Source organism: Bos taurus, chromosome 12 (genome assembly GCF_002263795.3).
Source record: "Bos taurus isolate L1 Dominette 01449 registration number 42190680 breed Hereford chromosome 12, ARS-UCD2.0, whole genome shotgun sequence".
In the NCBI taxonomy this organism is placed as follows: domain Eukaryota; kingdom Metazoa; phylum Chordata; class Mammalia; order Artiodactyla; family Bovidae; genus Bos; species Bos taurus.
This window is the reverse complement of record NC_037339.1, coordinates 24,646,685-24,671,159: the sequence shown is the minus strand read 5'-3', so window position 1 is coordinate 24,671,159 and position 24,475 is coordinate 24,646,685. Positions and strand designations below refer to the sequence as shown.

General features: G+C 36.1%; 1 protein-coding gene across 15 annotated transcripts in view; it reads right to left on the bottom strand.

Annotated features, from left to right (window-relative positions):
• Positions 1-24,475, bottom strand: part of SUPT20H (SPT20 homolog, SAGA complex component) — a 39,458-nt gene that overhangs the window by 14,585 nt on the left and 398 nt on the right. For 6 of the 15 annotated variants that reach the window (XM_005213648.4, XM_024999903.2, XM_005213647.5 and 3 more), the window contains exons 2-19: positions 22,464-22,560; positions 19,946-19,981; positions 19,230-19,288; positions 18,707-18,773; positions 16,137-16,263; positions 15,037-15,140; positions 13,617-13,733; positions 13,447-13,500; positions 11,899-12,038; positions 7,245-7,401; positions 7,096-7,152; positions 5,235-5,306; positions 4,794-4,951; positions 2,934-2,960; positions 2,387-2,419; positions 1,721-1,838; positions 1,021-1,123; positions 691-849 (exon numbers count right to left, since the gene is read on the bottom strand). In XM_005213648.4, coding sequence (XP_005213705.1) covers positions 691-849; positions 1,021-1,123; positions 1,721-1,838; positions 2,387-2,419; positions 2,934-2,960; positions 4,794-4,951; positions 5,235-5,306; positions 7,096-7,152; positions 7,245-7,401; positions 11,899-12,038; positions 13,447-13,500; positions 13,617-13,733; positions 15,037-15,140; positions 16,137-16,263; positions 18,707-18,773; positions 19,230-19,288; positions 19,946-19,981; positions 22,464-22,466 — 1,591 coding nt within the window. In that variant the 5' untranslated portion in view covers positions 22,467-22,560. 15 annotated transcript variants of the gene reach the window in all.

Below are 24,475 nucleotides of genomic sequence, written 5' to 3'. Positions count from 1 at the left end.
TATTCGTCATTTATTAAAAAATCTAAAAAACTGGAATGCTTTTTTTATTTGCAAGTTGGTACCTAAATATCTCAGATATTTGTTAATTTGAAGAAATTCAAACTAATGCTAAAATTCTTGAGCAATTATTCTTGATGTTTAAAAAAAAGTATTCAGTAGTAAAAATTACATTTTATTATCTTCAGAATGCTTTATGATCATCCCACATTTTAGTAACTGACAGCAATTAATGAGAGTGTACGGGTATTATTAAAAAAACTAGCTTTCAGTCTACTTCTTACATTTACGAAGACAGGACTGCAGCAACAACTCACATGACATTTTTTTCCATATCAGCTGCATAGTTTACATAAAATGTAAAATGTCCTAAGGTACACTGCTACAAAAAATAATTTGGAATCTTACTGCTACATTTAGCTATCAGATTATTTTTTTCAGGAGATGTGTAGGTTGCAAGTCTATAAGAAAGGTATACACAAGCTGCATACATAAATACAGAAAAACAAATACAATTACAATAAACACATAATACATACAGTCAACAAGAGATCTGCCTGAAGCTTCTTAAAACTTGAACATTTTGGGTAGACAGTACATTCAGATTTCACTATTTCACTGGAAGAACTATCTTAAGAAACACTAATGCAAAAGCTTATGAAGAGTTAATGAAGCATTTAAGTTACAACTTACTTTGTGATGAACTGGCAGGTGACAGGGCAGCTGGAGAAAGCATGCTAACTTGATTAAGATCCACGGATGACTTCCGAGAAAGACTTGGTGGCTTAGAAGCAGGAGGAGGAGTTGGAGATTTAAGAAAGCTGCTGGCCTGTTGTGGTGTAAAATAGTTACCTAGGGAAAAAAATATAGAAGTTATTTGCTAGGTTTACAATTTAGGATTTGATGAATTCTGCTATTTCTTAGATTTATAATTAAAAATTCTGAGCAAATCAAAATATGAATAAATGGATTATGATCATCTGTTTCTTACTCTAGATTATAGAAAATTAAGGAATGCAATACCTGAGGAACTATTTCCTGAGGTTGAGGGAAGTTTGATGGGTGGAGGTCGATGTTTCACTCCCTTTCCCAGTACTGAAGACTGAACTGACACGGTCTCAGGCTGCTGAGAGACAATGATATTAAGCATACTCATTAAAATGATGTCAACTCAGAAATTCACAAATTCAAAACACTGTAACTTATGGATGAAAACACAGTTTAAAAAGATTAGGTATTACACATATTTCAAAAGACTGCACCTTTACAAAGGGAGAAATATTTCTGAGTAAAAAGGTGAAGAGTTTGAAGGAGAAGAGCAGAGTAAGATGACAGCAAAGCTTCACCCTTAAATCTTCCCCAGAAAAATGACAGCTGTAGAAGCCAGGCAGGTGATCAGTATACACAGATGTTCATTACGCTTTTTGTTTTATATCTCTGTGTACATTTGAAAATTTCCATTATATAAAGTTAAATCATGAAAAGAAAATTAAAGTTAAAAGTAAATACAAAACTAAACAATGGACATGAGTTTGAACACATTCCAGGAAATGGTAAAGGATAGGGAAGCCTGGTGTGCTGCAGTTCATGGGGTTGTAGTTAGATATGACTTAGCGACTGGATGGCAACAATCCCTCAAAAACTAGTCCTTAATATTTCTCAGATTCCTTGAGAACAATCAGGCAGGAAAAAGTAATAGCACAAAAAAGTTAACCAAACGCACTTCTGTTTCTTTCCCTGGAGAAAGCTGACTCAAGCTGGCTGAGCCACTGGAGCTATGCGACATCTTCACTGGACATTTGGCTTCATTCTGGACCAATTCCTGGTACTGACTGACTACTCTGAAATATTAGGGGGAAAACAAGCAATGATTAGCTAACTCTATTTTAAACAAATTTATTACATAGGAAATGAATAACTTAATGAAAAAAGTTCTATGAAAAATAACACAAAAATTAAGACAATTTATCTTTGATAAAAGCACAGTCTTCTAATATGTTCAGTAACAAGCTAAAACTGAAAACATTTTGCTAATTAACAATTTAAAAGATCCTTTCAGTATCTTGTCTCTAATATAAAATTACAGGTATTATTCCACCAATAAGCAGCCAAAAGAATTAACCACTGACTCTGACTTATATTCTGATTAAAGTACTACCGAAAACTCATTTTCCTTAGCTACTATACATATATCTAAGTTTTATTTAAAATACAGCTGTATTTTAAACATTATCCTTTTGTTACTTTCTTAATTCTATTTAAAACTCCTAGGAATACCTAAGATATAATTAAAATCAAAGCTTTGACTCCTAACGGAGTATTCTCTATCCTACAAGAGTAAAGTTTATCATACCTATCCAATCAAAAATAAAGATACAAATATTTTTACCTCTCAGCATCAGTCTTTGATCCAATAATGAACCTAAATTGTTTTTTAAGAAAAGAGAAAAGTATTAAATAGACTTGTTTTAGGGAGCCCCGAGATTACTTTTGAAGTCTTTTAGTAATTTTAAATATAGAATTAAAATCTATTAAGATATCATGAAAAAAATATTGAAAACACATTAAAAAATATTAGATGATCAAGTCTTGCATGCATTACAAAATAATTCTGTGAATAAATTGGCTGATTTAATTTAAGGGAGATTTATTTGGGGCTGAAAGTTGCTAAGTGCTACACACCCTTACAAGTGTCTGTCCCACAGCAAAAGTCACTGACCTACCTTGTGCAAGGCCTGTGGCCTTCCTCTCGCTTTACACTTTTGATTTTGGAAGTCATTATTAATGTTTACAGAGCAGGACCTTAGACTACATTTTGACAAAGAAGAGTTTATCACCAACTCAAATCAAGTCTTTACCGACTCTCTTAAAAGGATCTGACATTTATATGATTTCTTAACAGATTAAAATAGTGAGTTTGTTTATTTTTTAATTACCAATTTGAATGATCATCTGTGGAGAAGCTGAAATATAAAATGTAAAAAAAAAAAAAAAGAAGAAAAAACTTGTTAATGCAGCTCAAACTTTTAACTTCATAGCTATTAAATCAAGTAATTTATGAATATGGGAGAATGACTGGAAGGTAATAAGCCATGGAGCATTTCTGCAGCAATGTCGTAAAGCAAAAGGCAAAAAATTCAATTCTCTAATTATCAAACAAATATATAATCAGTTGGCTTTCTGAACCAGTTTTTTTTTAAATGAGAGATATGTCATTTCACTGTGTTTCAGAAAAGTTAGTAACTAACTATTTAAAATGACCAACATGTGTTTCTAAAGGGAAGAGTTAAAAAAAATATGGCTAATCAAAATATCTGGTCTTTCTACTAAGTATAAACAAAATAGTAGCTGAGGATCCCCTGACTGCTACTGTTATCTCCTAATGACTTTTACTTAGGTATTGGTGAGGTTATTCTTTAAAATCCATCTTTCTGCTGTAATTTCAACTCGTATTTTGTTATGATTTAATATAGAGCTGGCTCTTGCTTTTTTTTTCTGCTCAGGTTCTCTTTTTCCTTCTTTTCAAAACACCATCAACTTGACTAAAAGAAGAGAACTAATAATAAAACATGAAAACAAAACTAAATACTGGATACCTTGTAGTAAACATATGCAACCCATAAGTTTAGGAAGTTCAACTACAGTTGGCCTTCTATATCTGTGGATTCTGTATTCTCAGATTCAGCCATCATGGAGTGAAAATATTTGGGGGGTGGGGGGCGGAAATATTCCAGAAAGTTCTGAAAAGTAAAACTTGAAGTTGCTATGGGCTGGCAACTATTTACACAACATTTAAGTTGTATTTACTACTTATTTACATGGCATTTACATTGTATTAGGTATTGTAAACTAGAGTATGTGGGAGGATATGCGTAAGTTGCAAATATGTACTATTTTGATGTAAGAGACATGACCATCTGCAGATTTTGGTACCCAAGGGGTCATGGGATCAGTGCCCTGCAGATAGTGAGGACCAACTTTATACTTATTGCTTTCTATTATTTTTGGCCACACCGCGCAGCATGCAGGATTCTGGTTCCATCACCAGGGATCAAATCTTTGGCCCCGCAATGGTAGCATGGAGTCCTATCCACTGGACTGCAGGGAAGTCCCATGTAGACATATTTATAGAGCCAGTAACTACATGAAGCACTGAGTCCGTGTCCTTACAGGCAGTGCTGAAATATCAAGCATTTTAAACAGCTTTTACAGTTACAGTAACCTTGCTTCCCACTTAAAACCAATTATTGCCAGAAGCACTTTATGCTCACTGAGGTTAAAGTCATAAGTGAAAGTGCAAGTGTTAGTCACTCCATCATGTCTGACTCTTTGCAACCCCATGGATTGTAGCCACCAGGCTCCTCTGTCCATGGAATTCTCCAGGCAAGAAAACTGGCATGGGTTGCTATTCCCTTCTCCAGGGACTCTTCCCTACTCAGGTCGAACCCAGGTCTCCTGCATTGCAGGTGTGTTCTTTACTGTCTGAGTTACCAGGGAAGCCCCTCAAAGTCGTAAGTGGCAGCATATAAATATATCAAAAGGAACAGCACAGGCATAGATTTTATAGCAAATATAAAAATAACTAAGCATAGTTTTTAAAAAAGAAATTACTATTTTAAAGAACTCATGGACAACAATGGTAACTACAATTTAAGTTTACTGAGGTCTGCTGCCAAATCTAACTGAAGTTAACTAACAAAAAAGGGAAATTTTTATTCATCAAAAGCTCATGAGTAGTCACTGAATAAACTCTTGATGGTTTACTTGGTCAAACACATGTATTTAACAGAACTCACTGGGATGGCGACATTGGACTGTCACTCTCCTCGTCTTCTTTACATGGCTGGATTTTACCATAGTAAAGTGGATCACCAAGTGACTGCAAAATGGTCAGCTTTGTTTTCTGATACTGATTACCAGCTTCACATTCAAATATATAATCATCTTTTACATCCTGAAAAAAAGCATCCCAAATAAATACCCTCTTCCGAAAATACATTATCAGAATTAACAAAAACCAGGAATAAATAACACACTAACTTATATCTAGCAATTAAGACACATGGAACATAGTCTGTAGACCTATTTAAAACTGTCTAAAAGGGCCTTCCTGGTGACTCAGTGACAAAGAATCCGCCTGCCATTCTTTAAAAACAGAAGGAGATCCCAAAGTAATAAATTCAGATCCCAGATTAGAAACAACATCAAAAGAAACGGAGCCTGCAATGGTTACTTACATGGGCTGGCCAGACTGTTGGTTGTGAGTCATCAGATTTGATAGATTTTTCTACTTTGGCATATTTTTCCACCTAAGCAACCAAATCAAGAGACATCAGATATAATGAAACCAGTATTATGACAATAGACAAAAACCTAAGTAACTTAATACAATATGCTCTTTAGCACAAGAATTCTTGAATCACTAATAACATCAACTATTTATGCTTAAGTAGTTTCAAATTCTCCTGATGTATATTTAACTAGACCAACTGGTTTTACAATAAAACAAAATTAGGATCTCTTTTGCCATTAAACAAATGTAATAAACACAAATGCCTCTTCCTTTTACTCCATAAGTAGGTATCATATTTGTCTTTTAGGAAAACTGGGATGTCAGAGAGGTGAGCAGGACCAGGATCTTTTCTTTTCGCTGGGTCTTTACTGGAATTGTCACGTAACAGTGTGGACAAAACTAGAAAGAGACTACGGAAATTATATTAAAATTGGTAAAATTTTTGTAAATCTCCATTTTCTCGTCAAACTCAAACCATATTTTCCATGTATTTTCTATCAGACTCCATGAACTGAAAGTTCTCTTCTTTCTGGTAACCACGATTTTTAAGAGTAATAGACTCACTTGGGCATCTGGTAAAAATTCAGATTCCCATGTCCCTCCCCTGGAGACCTGACTCAGTAAGTTGGACTGAAGTGGGGCCTTAACTGGTATCCTAGATGTTTCAACTGATCAGCCAGACTGAGAAACTTTGTATTAGGGCTTTTCTATTCAAAGCAAGGTCTGCAGAGCCCAGTACCATGCAACCTAAAAGCCTGTCAAGTACTGCAAGAGACCAGGCCCTAGCCCAGACTTGCCGAATTGGAATCTGCATTTTAAGAAGCAACCCACATGATTCTTATGTACATAAAGGTTTGGGAAGCGCTGCTTTATATATACCCAGATCGCCCTCTGAAGTCAATTCCTCCCTTTGGTATTTGCACCAAACATCTCTTCTCAGGCCATGTTCCTTGAGGGGTGTATAGATAGATACACACTGAAAGATAATGTGGCTTACTTTCTTGAGTTGTATATAGTCTACTTCTAATGCTTCTGGCTTTGTGCTTTTGAAAATTTTTTTTAAATTACAGATAATAAGATCTACACATGTGCTAGCCAAGGAAGTATGCACAGAGCAAACATCTGTTAAAATAACTAACCACTTCTACAGAGTTTAACGAATAATAAAAACAGGAGAAATAGGAAAATAAAAGAAATACGGGACCTCCTATCAAAAGATCTCTTTCTTTGCTCATTTATAGTTCATGTACATTATAGACCAGCAAAGACTACTACTCAAGGATGAGAACCTTGGCCACTGCTCCAGTATTGTTAATTTTTAAATTTAACCAATGAGAAGTATTATCAGGAAATTATGACAAAATATTACGAAAAAAAAATCAGAGGCATTTTATGCATATTATGTAATATGTACCATTTTTTTACACATTTGGAAATACCTTGCTTATTTTTCCTGCTCTAAAACAAATTTATATTAAGGAGTTACATAACTTAGACAAATAATATGAAAGACCAGCTTCTGAAAATGCGCAGTTGACTTAAGAAGTGTTTTTGCACAAACATGGAGAATGAACTAGTGATTAAAACTAGGGGAAAAAAAGGGGGTTATTATGGGATTATATAAAATCATGTGTGATAAAATTTCGAAAACTATAAAGCACTACATAAAGAATCTTTCATTCAATAAAATTAAAAGAGAAAAGTAGCGGTAATAAGAATCTTCATTTTCCCAAAGTATAAGATACTATTAGTGAGATTTAGGAATCTTACATATGAAAATAAGTGCAATTCATGAACTGACTTACATCCACCTCAGAAGGTACAGCCAAATTACAGGGACTCCGTTTCCACATATCTACACACTAAAAAAATTAAAAACAGTATAAATAAATATACTTAAAATGCACAATAAGGCATTTGGTATAATAAGCTTCATTTAAAAACACATACTTACATTTCCTGCTTTAGAAATTTTGAGGTCATAATGCTGACCTGCTTTTCTTTCCTTTCTTTTTTGTAAGAAATCAAGTAATTTTAGCTGAGGAGGAGGTGGACAATGAGACAGATCCTGTTGCCGATTCAGAGAGGACCTGGAATATCTCTTGAAACATCTGAAATATTAAGAGATTAGAATTATTGATACACCAAGCTAATAAAAGAAACTCAGAATAAATACGGTTTAAAAAATGTATAATTAAATCACAAATATTTGTAGAACACTGTCACTTGCCAAGCAATGTTCCAGGCACTGGTGAAATAAAAATGAACACGACGAACACAATTCCTGCTCCCATGGAGCTGACAGTCAAGAAGAGAAGACACATATACATTCACAAAGGAACAGGTCAGATCACTCCAGATAACAGCAGAGTACGAGTGAAAAGCAGGGTCCTGGGAGGAGTAAGTGATACGGAGGGCAACACTAGGGGAGGGCAGGAAGGACTCTGAAGAAAATGTGTGAGCCAAGACATGACAAGAAGAAACAACCTGTGGAGGGATAAGGGAATGAGTATTTGAAGCAGAGAATTTTAAAAGTTTCTGAGGCAGGAACAAAGCTGGCTTGTTTCAAAAAGGAAAAACATAGGTGGGACTAGAGCACCAGCAGGAAATGAGGTCAAAGAGCAAGGCAAGGGCCTTCCTTGCAGATGAATGATAACATAAAGTACAATGGGATGGTTTTAGAGGAATTTAAGCAAGTGGTGGCATGATCTGCTTTGAGGTTTTTAAAACATTACTTTGGTTTGCCTGCGTGGTAAACAGACCAAAAGGGAGCAAAGGTGAAGCAGTCAGACCAGGTAGCAAGGCGTTTATCACAGAAGTCAAGATGAAGATGACAGTGGTTTGGTCTAAGGTACTGGCGGTGGGTGTGGAGAGATGTGGAAAGAGGTTCTAGGGCACTTTATGGGACTGCTGACGGATTCTCTATGGACTTATTTCACTATTTCCAAAGCTGCACCTTTTCCTCAGCATATATTACTTCAACAGTAAAACAGAGAATTTAGAAAATGGGTAGGTTATTTCAGCCCCTTCAAACTTGAAGATCCAAAGTGGACAATGGAAATAGTCAAAGAGAACTTCATGATGAGCCAACTATAACTGCAATCTAAATTAATATGTATTCTTTTACTTTACTGAGAGGGCTAAAATATTCAAAGACAAGTTACCATGTTATAAAAGGGCATTTAGTTATAAACTGACTTCTAAAACTATTATCGCTTTTCCCCAGATCTGTAAAAGAAATTACAAATTGATTTTTTTAAAGGTAACATTAACAAAAATTACACTGGTATTAGGAAGGGATAAATTATTCTTTATTCTTATACTCGTCTCTGCTCAGAATTTCTTTTTGGTGAACAGACTCTAAATTTATAGGTTCAGTTCAGTTCAGTCACTCAGTTGTGTCCAATTATTTGAGACCCCATGAATCGCAGCATGCCAGGCCTCCCTGTCCATCACCAACTCCTGGAGTGCACCTAGACTCACGTCCATCTAGTCAGTGATGCCATCCAGCCATCTCATCTTCTGTCGTCCCCTTCTCCTCCTGCCCCCAATCCCTCCCAGCATCACAGTCTTTTCCAATGAGTCAACTCTTTGCATGAGGTGGCCAAAGTACTGGAGTTTGAGCTTTAGCATCATTCCTTCCAAAGAAATCCCAGGGCTGATCTCCTTCAGAATGGACTGGCTGGATCTCCTTGCAGTCCAAGGGACTCTCAGGAGTCTTCCCCAACACCACAGTTCAAAAGCATCAATTCTTCAGCGCTCAGCCTTCTTCACAGTCCAACTCTCACATCCATACATGACCACAGGAAAAGCCATAGCCTTGACTAGACCGACCTTTGTTGGCAAAGTAATGTCTCTGCTTTTGAATATGCTATCTAGGTTGGTCCTAACTTTCCTTCCAAGGAGTAAATGTCTTTTAATTTCATGGCTGCAGTCACCATCTGCAGTGATTTTGGAGCCCAAAAAAATACAGCCTGACACTTTTCCACTGTTTCCCCATCTATTTCCCATGAAGTGATGGGACCGGATGCCATGATCTTCGTTTTCTGAATGTTGAGCTTTAAGCCAACTTTTTCACTCTCCACTTTCATCAAGAGGCTTTTTAGTTCTTCTTCACTTTGTGCCATAAGGGTGGTGTCATCTGCATATCTGAGGTTATCGATATTTCTCCCGGCAATCTTGATTCCAGCTTGTGTTTCTTCCAGCCCAGCGTTTCTCATGATGTACTCTGCATAGAAGTTAAATAAGCAGGGTGACAATATACAGCCTTGACGTACTCCTTTTCCTATTTGGAACCAGTCTGTTGTTCCACGTCCAGTTCTAACTGTTGCTTCCTGACCTGCATACAAATTTCTCAAGATGCAGATCAGGTGGTCTGGTATTCCCATCTCTTTCAGAATTTTTCAGTTTTTTGTGATCCACACAGTCAAAGGCTTTGGCATAGTCAATAAAGCAGAAATAGATGTTTTTCTGGAACTCTCTTGCTTTTTCTATGATCCAGCAGATGTTGGCAATTTGATCTCTGGTTCCTCTGCCTTTTCTAAAACCACCTTGAACATTAGGAAGTTCATGGTTCACATATTGCTGAAGCCTGGCTTGGAGAATTTTGAGCGTTACTTTACTAGCGTGTGAGATTAGTGCAATTGTGTGGTAGTTTGAGCATTCTTTGACATTGCCTTTCTTTGGGACTGGAATGAAAACTGACTTTTTCCAGTCCTGTGGCCACTGCTGAGTTTTCCAAATTTGCTGGCATATTGAGAGTAGCACTTTCACAGCATCATCTTCCAGGATTTGAAATAGCTCAACTGGAATTCCATCACCTCCACTAGCTTTGTTCGTAGTGATGCTTTCTAAGGCCCACTTGACTTCACATTCCAGGATGTCTGGCTCTATGAGTGGTCACACCATCGTGATTATATGGGTCGTGAAGATCTTTTCTGTACAGTTCTTCTGTGTATTTTTGCCATCTCTTCTTAATATCTTCTGCTTCTGTTAGGTCCATACCGTTTCTGTCCTTTATCGAGCCCATCTTTGCATGAAATGTTCCCTTGGTATCTCTAATTTTCTTGAAGAGATCTCTAGTCTTTCCCATTCTGTTGTTTTCCTCTATTTCTTTGCATTGATCACTGAAGAAGGCTTTCTTATCTCTTCTTGCTATTCTTTGGAACTCTGCATTCAGATGCTTATGTTTCCTTTTCTCCTTTGCTTTTTGCTTCTCTTCTTTTCACAGCTATTTGTAAGGCCTCCCCAGACAGCCATTTTGCTGTTTTGCATTTCTTTTCCATGGGGATGGTCTTGATCCCTGTCTCCTGTACAATGTCACGAACCTCTGTCCCTAGTTCATCAGGCACTCTATCTATCAGATCTAGGCCCTTAAATCTATTTCTCACTTCCACTGTATACTCAGAAGGGATTTGATTTAGGTCATACCTGAATGGTCTAGTGGTTTTCCCTACTTTCTTCAATTTCAGTCTGAATTTGGCAATAAGGAGTTCATGATCTGAGCCACAGTCAGCTCCTGGTCTTGTTTTTGTTGACTGTATAGAATTTCTCCATCTTTGGCTGCAAAGAATATAATCAATCTGATTTTGGTGTTGACCATCTGGTGATGTCCATGTGTAGAGTCTTCTCTTGTGTTGTTGGAAGAGGGTGTTTGATATTACCATGCATTTTCTTGGCAAAACTCTATTAGTCTTTGCCCTGCTTCATTCTGTATTCCAAGGCCAAATTTGCCTGTTACTCCAGGTGTTTCTTGACTTCCTACTTTTGCATTCCAGTCCCCTATAATGAAAAGAACATCTTTTTTGGGTGTTAGTTCTAAAAGGTCTTGTAGGTCTCAGCTTCTTCAGCATTACTGGTTGGGGCATAGGCTTGGATTACTGTGATATTGAATGGTTTGCCTTGGAAACGAACAGAGATCATTCTGTCATTTTTGAGATTGCATCCAAAAGAACGTGGTCCACTGGAGAAGGGAATGGCAACCCACTTCAGTGTTCTTGCCTTGAGAACCCCATGAACAGTAGGAAAAGGCAAAATGATAGGATACTGAAAGAGGAACTCCCCAGGTCAGTAGGTGCCCAATATACTACTGGAGATTAGTGGAGAAATAACTCTAGAAAGAATGAAGGGATGGAGTCAAAGCAAAAAGAATACCCAGCTGTGGATGTGACTGGTGATAGAAGCAAGGTCCGATGCGGTAAAGAGCAATACTGCATAGGAACCTGGAATGTCAGGTCCATGAATCAAGGCAAACTGGAAGTGGTCAAACAAGATGCCAAGAGTGAATGTCGACATTCTAGGAATCAGCGAACTAAAATGGACTGGAATGGGTGAATTTAACTCAGATGACCATTATATCTACTACTGCGGGCAGGAATCCCTCAAAAGCAATGGAGTAGCCATCATCGTCAACCAAAGAGTCCGAATTTATAGGGAGTTTGTTCTTCAAAAGAATGCACAGAGCACATCATTTCAAAATAAAGCAGAGTATTAAAAAACCCCTAATTCTTACACTTTTACTCTGTAGAGGGAAAAGATACCATAAATGTCAATATTCAGAGCTCTCTCTCTAGCTCTCTTTTGGTTTATCCTTCCACAAAGGTGATTACCGTTTCATCGGGCGCGTGTTCATCTTCTGCCTGTTATAGAGCAGTCTGTTTGCAGTGCAGGTTACAGCAATGGAAGGATCAAGACACAGTGGTTCCGCTGTAGCCAGAATCAATTGGCTCTCAAGCAAAAGTTTGTCTTCCTGAAATGGGTAAGAGTAAATACCAATACTAGCTTTAAGATTTAAGATTTTCAAATCATATATATCACTTAATCTAGAAATATTCCTGGGAGTATTTCTGCCAAGGAATAGTACCAACTTCAGGGTGTAAACTTTACAAACTGAACAGCATGACATCACTAATGGAATTTCAGCAATTTGGACAAAGTGGGCAAGCTGTAAGAATGCCTGTTAGCCCAACATATATTTACTAAGCACCTATAATATGTGAGGCGCTGTCCTAGATGTCAGAGAGTCTTTGTTTAGACTATAGGTTTTTCACATCTAAGAAATACAGCTGTCTAGACTCATTAATATTTTCAGGTTGATGACATTTTCAAATGAAAATGATATTTTTCTGAAGAATTTTCCTTGAAAAGGTACAATAAAGGATATAGCCTCTCACTTTATTTACCAATTGTCAGAGTTAGAAATCAATACCCTTGGAACCTCCACATGACCAACAATTTTGTTTGAACATTCCTTTAAGAGCTTTTAACCTTATAAATGAAAAGATTACAGCCCAAACTACAACACAATGCTTAACAGTTACTGATGAACTGAATCTTATTTTATAATCCTATTTCACAGCTACAATAAATTTCACTACTGACATTTTCTTTAGTAACTATTCCTTTTTATAGTAATAGAGAAATAAGTGAACACCCTTGTGAATGGGCACCTCACTGAATCAGCACTGGAGGACTAACTGGCTATTCTCTTGAGTAAGAGGTCAGTCCCTAGGGCTCTACCCAGTGCAGACAGCAAAAACACAGGTTAGGTGTGCTTTAGAACCCAAGATGACAGAGTATCAGCATGTATTTGTATCCACTGTGCAAACAAAACATTCTACTTGCTGCTAAGTCGCTTCAGTCATGTCCAATTCTGTGTGACCCCATAGACGGCAGCCCACCAGGCTCCCCCGTCCCTGGATTCTCCAGGCAAGAACACTGGAGTGGGTTGCCATTTCCTTCTCCAATGCAGGAAAGTGAAAAGTCCAAGTGAAGTCACTCAGTCGTGTCCGACTCTTAGCGACCCCATGGACTGCAGCCTACCAGGCTCCTCCATCCATGGGATTTTCCAGGCAAAAGTAGTGGAGTGGGGTGCCACTGCCTTTTCTGATTCTACTTGAGAGAGGATAAAAAAACGAAGTTTCACACTGGGTAGATTAGGTCAACCTCACCCTAGTTTACCATGTCCTAGAGCAACTGGAACTGAATTGGTTTAATTTCTTGCAGGATTAACGCATCTTTGTAGAGCTCATAATGAACCAGATACTTTACTCATAAATCAAATTATGAGCAGGAAATATCTTTTGCTTAACTTAGTAAGCATTGCTTCATCCTATATATTACCTGTTTGGGATTAAAAAAACAACACAACAACTAACCTGGGTCCACTTATGGTTATCACTTGTTATTGAATGTACATCACAGATTAAAGTCTAAAAGAAATAATGATTAAAAAATATTAATATATAGGCATGAGAACACATGAGAACATTGAATAGGTAAAACTCAAAATGAAATCTGAAATATTTCTGAATTAAACATTCCTTACCTGCATTGTTGGACGTAACAGAATGTGCCTACTTTGGTAACCAGGAGATTTCATGTTACTGGACTGCCTATAGTCACGTATTTCTGCTATGACGCATCCACAATGAAAAATATTAACCTGTTTTGAGTGAAAATATTTAAGTAAACCTAAGTACGTAGGTTTATATTGAGTGTTTCAGGTTCTTAGCATTCCCATGCAATGGAATTTCTGACCATTTACATACTCAAAATTCCTTGGTGAACTAACCATCACATAAACTCTTTGAAAAGAGAACTGTTTTATGTTCATCACTGTGACTCAGGAAGCAGTTTAACACTGTTTCCTAGTTACAGAATGACATTTGGCATTTATTTACTATTAATGTTACAGATCACTGGAACTGCTGTTCTTGACACTCACTGGGTCACTGTTGTACTCTGCTAACACTGTCACTGTTATAAATTTGTTAATAAACCATGCCAGAATTGCAGCTTACAGATACAACTGCTATATCTGCTCTGCTAAAACTTCCAGGAGACAGGTTTCACTAATAACAGGAAGAAAGCTAACATTAATTCAAATAATAATCTCCTGCTAATGATATTATTTTCTAGTTCTAAGTCCAAAGGTAAGGAACTGTATCACTCAAGTCTTGCAAATTATCACTTGCTACAGTTGCTTTGGTCTTTTGCGTTTTTTTTTTTTCACCATTTAGAACTCGAGTGAGTACTGTGACTTCCATGTTATCAGTCATTTTTCTGCTCGTGCTTTTTAACCAATATTTACTGAGCTACTACAATGTGAACTGTTACGCACTATCCAAATATCCAAGAAGTTTCACAGATAAAGTGGTGAGGTAACTTGCTCTCAGTGTGGAAAGACAGGCAATAAACATGTAAACAAAAATGAGGTAACTTGAGAGACTAATGCTACAGAGGAAATAAAACAGGGAGTGACTAACTCAGACTGTGTGCTCAGGTAGAACTCTCTGATTGAGTAATTTTCAGCTGAGACTTGAATCACAACAAAGGGCCAGATAGAAGAGCAGATCAATAAGATAGGAATAAGCTTGGTGTGTTTTAATCTATAAAAATGGAATGGGTGGCTGGAGTGTAGTGAGTGGGGATGAGAACCAGGAGGTGAAGACAAATACAAACACAGGGGTTTTGTACCGTGAGAGGACACTGGAGAACTTTAAGCAGGGAACTTTGTTGTTGTTTTCTGTTTTTGTTTTGGAAGCTTAATCAACTACATCTATACATTTCAGTATATAGCCTAAAGGATAAATATCCCACAATATATCAATTTTCATACAGGCATATATATATTAGGTCTCACTTCCCTTTCCAAGAACTAATGAGAATAAAACGAAATATTCTTTATCACAAAACAACATGTATTTGGCAAATCTAAGGACATTTTATGGAGAAAAATTTTGTACCTGAGATTTTTCTAGGAGATCAACCAAAATTGGAGGTAATTCTTCTGCATCCAAGTATTCAAGCAATTCTCCTTCTTCATAAGGCAGTCGGATGGTCTCAGAATCTTAATTTTTAAACATAAAAGTTTCTGAAAGTGATCAGGCTCACCAAAAAGCTTAGGCAATAATTTAAGTAACTTTTCATAAAAATAAAGAGAATAAAACTAAAAGCTCTGCTGAAGTCCTTCACTTATCTAAAAAATAAATCACCTCATAAAAATCTTGATAAACTGTATATAAACAGTTTTAGACTGGAAGAGAGAAAAATACCTAACATCCTATGGAAAACATCTGGCACAACAATCACAAAACAAATCCCAGCCAGCAGTTCAATAATCAGAGTGTGATAAAATTCCAACCGTTAACTAAAACTCCCTTAAGCTAATCTGGAAGTCAGACTGATAATCTGGTATAGCTTCGAAAAATGACTACTTACAAGCCAAACTTCTCTTGGTGTTACAGTTTACAATTAACGACCAATACAAGAAAAAAAAATCCTTAAAAATCTTTAACTGGGTAAGTTCCTTACAGAACTTATAGTATCATCACCAAATCAAAATTTAAAGGCCTCTTTGGTGAAATCTCAGAGTGTTAATACTTTAAAATTCTATTCTGACATTCACATTAATCAGAATAAGATGTTGAAGACTATTCAAAAGGTAGTGAGTCTGCTTAACTTTGAAAGTTTCACACTCAAAATATATTCAAAGCATAGAAGAAAAACAGATTAAAACACCTTACACCATCTTAAATACATTAACAGCAACAGAATGAAAGGAAATTGACACATTTTAAAATTACATCTTTTATGATTTAATTTCAAAGACCTTTCTCAATTAGAATATTTCTCAAATTCAGCAAGGCTAATCACAGGAGAGTTAACTTCTCATATTGTAACAAAACATCATAAAGAAGAAAATTTGAAATCAAAGTTTTCTGTTGTCAAGGCATCACTGATGTAAAGGACAGATCATTCAGCAGGGTGAAGGCTCTTTCTAAAAGACAACACATCCTGCCCAGCAGATGCAGTTTCGTGGCTGCTGCCCTCTGGAGGGTCTTACCTGATCCATTTTTTCCCCTGAGCATCAGAGAATATCCCTCATTTCCTGGGTATAGGTTGACCACTAAACATGACAATGTCTCTTGCATAACAAGCTTCTCTAATAAGTTCACATTTCTTCTTAATTTCTGCTTTAGAAAGAGGCAGAGCTCATGAAAATAATCCAGCATAATTTCAAATAATGCAATCACTTAACGAAACTAGACCTGAGTTAGTTAATCTTTGATGCTCCTTCCACATCTATATAAAATTAATGTTGATCTATTACTGTTTTATGCAAATGAATATCACCAAGAAAAAGTGATCCATAAAATAAAACCACCTAAATACAAATATATGTACCTGAGTACACAAGTAGCAAATATTAAAAATATTTAGAAAGGAAAACCATTAAATGTAATTTTTTTTCAAAGAGGCTATAATGTATAGTTAGTTTCTATTAAGTTTAAATGTGCATAAATAATATGAGGCATTCTCTTTGGTTGTACTGTTACAGAGCACATTTCTTAAACATTTTATGGCCTAAATTAGATCCAAATAAGCTCAACAGCTCTAATTAGCTGAAATGTTAAATTCAAAGATATGCAACTAGTTAAGAGGATGAAAGTGATTTAAGTAATTTTCTGTAAATTGAATTGAACAGCTTCCTAGAAACCACTTTGCTAAAAACAAAACCAAAAAACAGAAAACTATCAGGAAACATATATACATCAAAATCCATTCTTTAGAAACTCATACAATTTAAAGTGAAACCCACTTATAATAATTTCTTTCATCAAATCTTATTTGTGAAAAGTTATCAGTTAATAGAATATTTTTCATGACCTCAAAATACAAGCCTGTTTACAGTACCTTATTTTCAACATGTATATATAGTCATATGCAAAAATTATGAATTCTTAACCTATAGTCAACATAGAAACAAAAAACTGTATTTTGAAAATAATAAATAAATATTTAAAAAGCAAAGCAAAGCAACTTTTAACCACTGTGATGCAAAGCTGGAAAATATCTTTATTCTTAAAGGACCACATAGCACTTTAGCCTGTGGGCCATAAGGTCTGTGTTGCAACTATTCAACTATGCTATTATCTCAGAATCAGCCATTGACAAGACATAAAACAAGGGGTGTTGCTGGATTCCAGTAAAAGTTCATTTACAAAAACATGCCGTGAGCCAGATCTGGCTGGTGGACAGTGGCTGTCAACACCAATCTGGAATCTTTTATGTATCTCTCCTACCTTAGTTCTATGTATGCTCATCATACAGACTGTGGTGATAACTGATGGGTGTATAATGTGAAAATTAATAAAAGGAAACCTCAATTAAAACTCGAGTGGGGAAGGCCTGCAGAGGGAACTCTCCTGCTCCACCACTCATCATCCATTACCCCCCCGGAAGACATCAATTACTGATCCCACCAGGAAGAGAATTACCTTGCACTCCTAAACAGGAAATGCAACTATTTTCCTTCCCCAACTAGGGGAAGACTTTCTTCTTGCCCAGCAATAAGCTCAGTGAGTGGGAAAGGACTGCAGCCCAGCCAATGGAAAACACCTGTAGCTTAGCCAACGAAAAGCCAGCATCTCCTCAAGTTTTACTTTCCTCCAGTGAACTCAGACTTTCTTTCCTTGTCCTGCCCTCCTTAACAATATACCTCTTCCGTGTTGTGTTAACTCCTCAGAGTATCTCTGTCTGATGAGATGCTGTCCAATTCATGAGTCGTTTAATAAGGCCAGTTAGATCTTCAAATTTACTCAATATTTTTTAAAACAATGCATGTCAAAACTTACAAAATGTGTTACATACTTCAAACATACACAAATTATTGTAGGTCAATTATTCCCCAATAAAATGTATGGAAAACATGCCATAAAACTCATGGTTTCACAACCATGTTTTTCCTAAATATTTTAAAACAGATACTGTTAGAATTCCACTAATTTTTTGCCTAAGAGGTATTCATTTTTAAATTAAAGACACACAACAGAAGCTCACTAGAGCCTTTAAGGCCCTTATAACTCAAGGGTCCAAAAAATTTCAAGAAATCAATTTCTATTATATTTCTACTGCCCATATGTTCATGCTCAATAAAAATAAATTTAATTTGGCCATGAACTAATTTTTGTGACCAAATTCACCTTTTATTATTGTCTATCTAAATTTCCTACATGTCCTGCAATAGTTTTAACTTTCCAGTGCAAATTACCATGAGGAGATAGGTTACTTTTCTCCTGATCTTTGGTCTACAGATAACTTCTCAGGAAGAAAAAGAAGCAAAAGACAATATACATGGTGGTTTTGCTTCTTCTAACTTCCCAATGAGACAGTCTGCTACTCAGCAAACATGTTGAGTTTGCTCACCTCTCCTACCCAAGTAGGCTATCTGCCTGGTACCAGATTAGCCAGAGCTCTGGTTTAGCTGCAGAATCAGGTAGTCTGGTTAGAAAGTACTATATTTGTTCACTAACAAAAATACAAACCATTACCTGCTTCAAATCTAATTCTTTCAAACTTCCCTTCTTCCACTATATTTCAAAAGCCATAATAATATAAAAAAATTATACTTACCTTAACCTCAGGCTCTTTTTCACATTCTTCAATATATAAGTCATAAAGTTTTTGAAATATAGATTTTCTAAAATAAAATAAAAACAACATACAAAGTATTATGAATATAATAATCATAAAATAAACATTTTGAATCTTCCTGTCATTCCCCCCACAATTTCCCAAAAACTGGGTGGTGAAAAGAGGCTGGACATGGCTGCTGCTGCTACATCAGTTTAGAAATTACTAATACAGCTGACCCCTGTACAACATGGAGGTTAATCCTCAGGTAACTTATAGCTGGCCCTCTGCATCTGTGGTTCCTCTGCATCCACAGATTCTACCATGAAGTACAGTAGTGTTTACTGTAAAACATCTGCAAATAAATGGACCTGCACAGTTCAAACCCACACTGTTTACGGGTCAACTGTATATGCAAAGTACCCATGATACAACATTTCTAGCTCAGTGTCTAGTAAGAAATAAATGGTGGCTATCATCACATTTCAGCATATCTAAGTTACCATCAATTAAGTATTCATACCTTCCACTAGATAGGTATTTCCTTTTAGGAGGTCTCTGCCGGGCACTTTCAATGACATACTAAAAAAGAAAAGTTTAAGAAAACAGCTGGCCTTTTGCTTAGTGCATGAACAACTGCATTAAGTATATTTAAATCATGTGTAAGGCTAAAGATATTCAGTCATTCAAGTCTTGCATGCATATTAAATCATACCTTTTAGGGAAACCTACTAAACTTCTAAATATGTGTAATAAACAAGTGAAATTTAAACTGCAGTAAAATTTAGCTCAATATTTACTTGCATGTTATAAGCAAAATCATACCATTTCACCACTGTGATTTCACAGTCAATAATATTTTCAATGTTTTATAGTTGTTCAGAATATATATAGCATACCCAATTACAAAGACTCTACATATTTGAGCTATTTCCCCTTTAATTAAGCAAATAGAAAATTTGTTAAAACAGAAAACAGAGTTTCAGAAACTCTATGTCCTTGTTCAAACATTTAACTCACAATACTGTTCAGTTTTTACTCCACAGCATTACTATCTGAGCATTCCAAGTAACAGATGATTCAAACATCATCTGGTATCCTTATATATATATTTACAGACAGTATACTCATCCTAATATTAATGTATGCCCTGGACAGTCACATACAAAAATCTCTTGAAACTGAGTTTTGTCAATTAAAGACAACACTATTTCAATATGTAACTTAGTCATGCCTCACCTCTGCACGATCCAAAGCTAGTTCTAAAGCTTGTTGCTGTAAAAAGTAAATGGTGTATTTTATTATATTAGTTATTTTCACACAAAAATAACAATATACATATAACATTTTCTAATTGTTTTATTTTTTAAAATAGGTCTAACATTTTCCTTTCTTTCTCTCCTCCACCCACCCCACTGCATGCTCAAGACATATTACAGGAAAAAATATGGTTATCTCAGACACCTGATTCTGACTACAAATTAGTTAAGAAATGTTACAATGATTTTCTCTGGTCATGCTTGTACAGCTGATACAGGGCTGAAGGTTTGATATGGCAACTATTACCATTTTATAAACTTCAGCATTTTAAGAGCATCATTTAGGAAAATACACTGGCCATCAGGTATGCAATTAAAGTGAAGCAAAAACTGAAATCCCTTAAGCTGCTAGGAATCCTAAAAACTGAGGGGGTTATTATGTTGGTGCCTAATATCAACTTAGACATTCTTAACATTATGAACAGAAACTAGGCCAGTGCCTAGAAGAAACAGAATAAATGATGGCTACCTTTACCGATTTTTAATGAATTTAAGATACCATCAGTTACATGCCTGAATTATTATTTAACATTGGGGAAGAAGAGTATGCTGCCAATAATAAGTTTAAGATGTCACTAACTGTATCATAGATACATTATCAATTCAGTAATTAAAATGTAAAAGCAAAAGCAGATGCACCTTAGAACTGATGAAAATACAGTATTATTATTACATGTAGTTTGAGATCTACTAGTAGATCCCCATCCTTCTTTGATTTCTCAGAGACCTGTCTTATAAGGCAAGAGAGATTAATAAGGGTAAACTCTGTCTTCTTTATTTGTACAGTATTCTTTTGTAATGATACCCAAGAATAAAAAATACTAGATTAAAAAAAACTTAAGCCAATATACCACCAATAATTTCTTTCTAGTTTTGTGGTTTGGGTATCACACAGAGATAAACCATTTTTCATTCACAATGACAATCACTTTTAATTTCACTGAGAGGCAAAGAATTTTCATATTTTTCTGTTATTTTGGACTCTCCAACAATTCAATCTACCAAGTTCCATGGAGTAAAAACTCCTAGTACCCATCAAAATCCCAAGAGGGCAGGAGTAAGACTATATATTGCCAGGTTTCAGAAATCATGAAGGTTGAAGTGACCCTGTCATCCTAGTTATAAGGATGGAGAATTAATATTACAAAAACCACCAGCCTTTTAGAAGAGCAATAGAACCTGTACATTACCAAGCATCTAAATGGAGTAGGTAAAAGAAAGTCTGAAATATGCCATTACTTCAAAACATTGTTAAATTTATAACAATTTACTTAAAAAATCTCATGGGCAGAATTCAGTGAAACTGTTCCCCAAGAACTCAAAACTAGATTCTTGAGCATAAACTATTTTCCAATATATACTCTTCACAAAAACACAAGGTTCTTTTATTTTGGCTATAAAACCTTATAGAGTAAGTTTATAACTTATCAAAAAATTATAAAACACAATCAAATGTATATTCCAAGACCATTTCAAACAGCCACTCTTCTCAAATATTTAATCTTCTGATATCAAAACTGTAAAAGGTCTAGTGAGATATACCTGCATATGTAAATGCCAGTTATCATTTATTCACTACTGCATTCAAATACTTAAGACAATATGAAAGCAAAATATAAGGTAAGAACCCCACTGTGATAGCTCCACTTTTCTCTAAAAAGGCAAGGGTACACAGGCAAGATCCCAACAAGAGAAGACACATGTTTTCTGAAGTTTATTCAACAGGGTAGTCAGTGCTCATTTATTCTCTGTCAAATGCTGTTTATAACATTAGAAAGTGATCTTTTTCTTCCGTTTTTAATTTTTTAACGTTTAAAGTTAAACGCCCAGCCCTACATATGTTTAGTGACTGTAAGTGGTAAGCAGAAATGTGCCATTAGAAGGCTAATCCTAATGCTGTTTAAATGTTAATTGCAGTAAGCAGGTTATACTTCTTGTTAATTTTTTTTAAAAATCTGTACTAACAAGAACTTCAAAACATGAGAAACCTGTACCCCCAAAACTATTTATACTTATACCCAAGGTTCTTGCCAGTGATTTGGACTATGGTAAATAGAGGACTTCCCTGGTGGCTCAGATGGTAAAGAATCTGCCTGCAATGCAGGAGACCAGGATTCGATCTGTGGGTTGGTTAAGATCCCCTGGAGAAGGGAATGACTACCCACTCCATTATTTTTGCCTGGAAAATTCTATGCAAGAAATTTTTTCTTTTTACTACTTCACAAGAATAAGGACAGATAGATTATCTGTGTAACCTGGATATGATTATAATACTGAATTGAGAGATGAGCTTCATATTTTAAGATTTTGCATGCAATTGCTAAGTAATTTCCCAGTTAGAGTAACTAGGGTAGCTATCAGGATTATTTGTTTCATACTGATATTTTTTGAAGGAAGAGAATATTCTAAGAATATTAACATACTGATTTGTAGCTCACCATTGTGATATAAAACAGGAGTCCAAAAAGGAGAAAATTTATGTGCGTTGATGAAGCTGGATGAAAACCATATCTTTAGAAATCAATCTTAAGAGTACTGAAAAACAAAAATGACAAAACCCCTAAATTAACATAAATCAACATATGAGATTACTTAGTAATTAACAAGGAAAACTGAAATATGTATATTTGTATGACACTTTAAAAATAACCAGTCACAAATTCACATTTGACAGTCTATTCACTCATTCTGGAAAACACAGTTTTAACTAGGTAGAGCAAAAAAAAGTTTGCAAGTTAAAATCATTACTCAATTTGTTAAAAATATTTAACATCCAGGAGAGAACGTTTGTTTAATTTCTTCTTTCTTCACAGTCACTGCTGTTACTCAGGATTTTAACAGCCTGCCCTTTGGCCTTGGTCACTGCACAGTTCATTTTACAAATCAAAACATTTCATCACACCTGCAGGTAAAAGTCCTCTTTAACATTCTCCCAAATGCCTCAGGCTACACTGTCCAATGTAGCTCCAGTCCTTCCAGCTTGTCCCCTCCAAGCAAACAAGACACACTCTAGAAGAACCTCATTCCTCTAATACACAAACTCTCATCCTGGCTGCACAACACAGTATCCCTGGAAACTGTTAACAGGTGGGATACCCACGCTCCTCCAGAAATTCTCATTAATTGGTCTGGATTAGGGCCCAGCGGTCAGCATTTTTGACTCTCCCTAAGCAATTCAAAAGCGCTGCCAATGTTGAAGTCTACTGCTAGATCTTCTCTGCCTCTCACAGAGATGCTGTTTGCTCTGAAAGTGATGCTAAATCAAGATTATTTGTAATCTAATTCTTTACCTAACTCCTTGTAATCACCCCGTGTGTCTATACAGAACTGAGCACACCTTTAAGCAACAGAAAACAGCATTTTCCATGTAAAATTGTTTTGGTTTGTTTTCGGTGAACCCAAAGCTTAAGTTTTGCCAGGTCAGTCTTGAAAAAGAAGGTAGAAGACAGGAAAAAATTCACAAACCCACCAAAAATGACAAGCACCGTACAGGTTCCAGGAATAAACATTTCACAAATGAATAAGACGTTAATCCTATTCTACAAAAGTTCATGCGAGATTTAACATGAACTTAAGGTGAAATTTTTCTGACCACTGAATCTAAAGATGAAGATACACTAGGTACAGGCAAAATGTGATGACTTTAAAATCAGATCTCTTGTCACTAAATTGTGGGGGATGGAGGACAGGAGGGCTTAGTGACTTTAAATATTTAAGTACTACAAAACCCCATAACCACTTACAAATCCAAACATTCTGACCGTAATACAGAATCTACTAGAACGGTGAGAATACCACTGTAATTATTATCGTAGCCATTTTACAGAATAAGGCTCTCAGAACTAGTGATTTTCTCAGGATCACACAACTAGACCGGAATTCAGACTCCTCTTTTTAATCTTCAGATTTTTACTATTAAATCTTAACAACCTTCAGACCACTCAACCCAGCACTCGTTTTTGAATTTTTAAAAGCATTTAAAATAAAGACTTGATTCTGCTCAAGTTAATACTTTGTCTTAATTTTGATCTATTTTTACATCATGGTTATCAACCATTTTTCACTGTACTCAATCTAACTCGGAAAACCGCGCTAATCACTTTCTATCCCGAGTCCTAACAGAGACTATTTACGATACGCGCTGCCCCTCTCCGGTGGTGGTTATCGGAGATGGCTTCCAGGGGTGGCTCTTCGCCAAGTTTATTTCTGAACTCCCAGGAACCACGGCGAGGATCGGTCATCAATCCAATTCTAAATACCGCCATCAATCCCACTGACTTCCCTGATGGACCTGAGTCTCCTGTAACTGCTCGAGCTTTGTTAACAACTTGGACTTTACCTGAAAAACGCCCCAATTCCACAGCCCAGCTGACAGCCTTATTCAATATGGACACCAAAAACCCCGCCCCCGCCCCGCCACCCTCCCCACAAAAAGCGCTACGCCAAATTC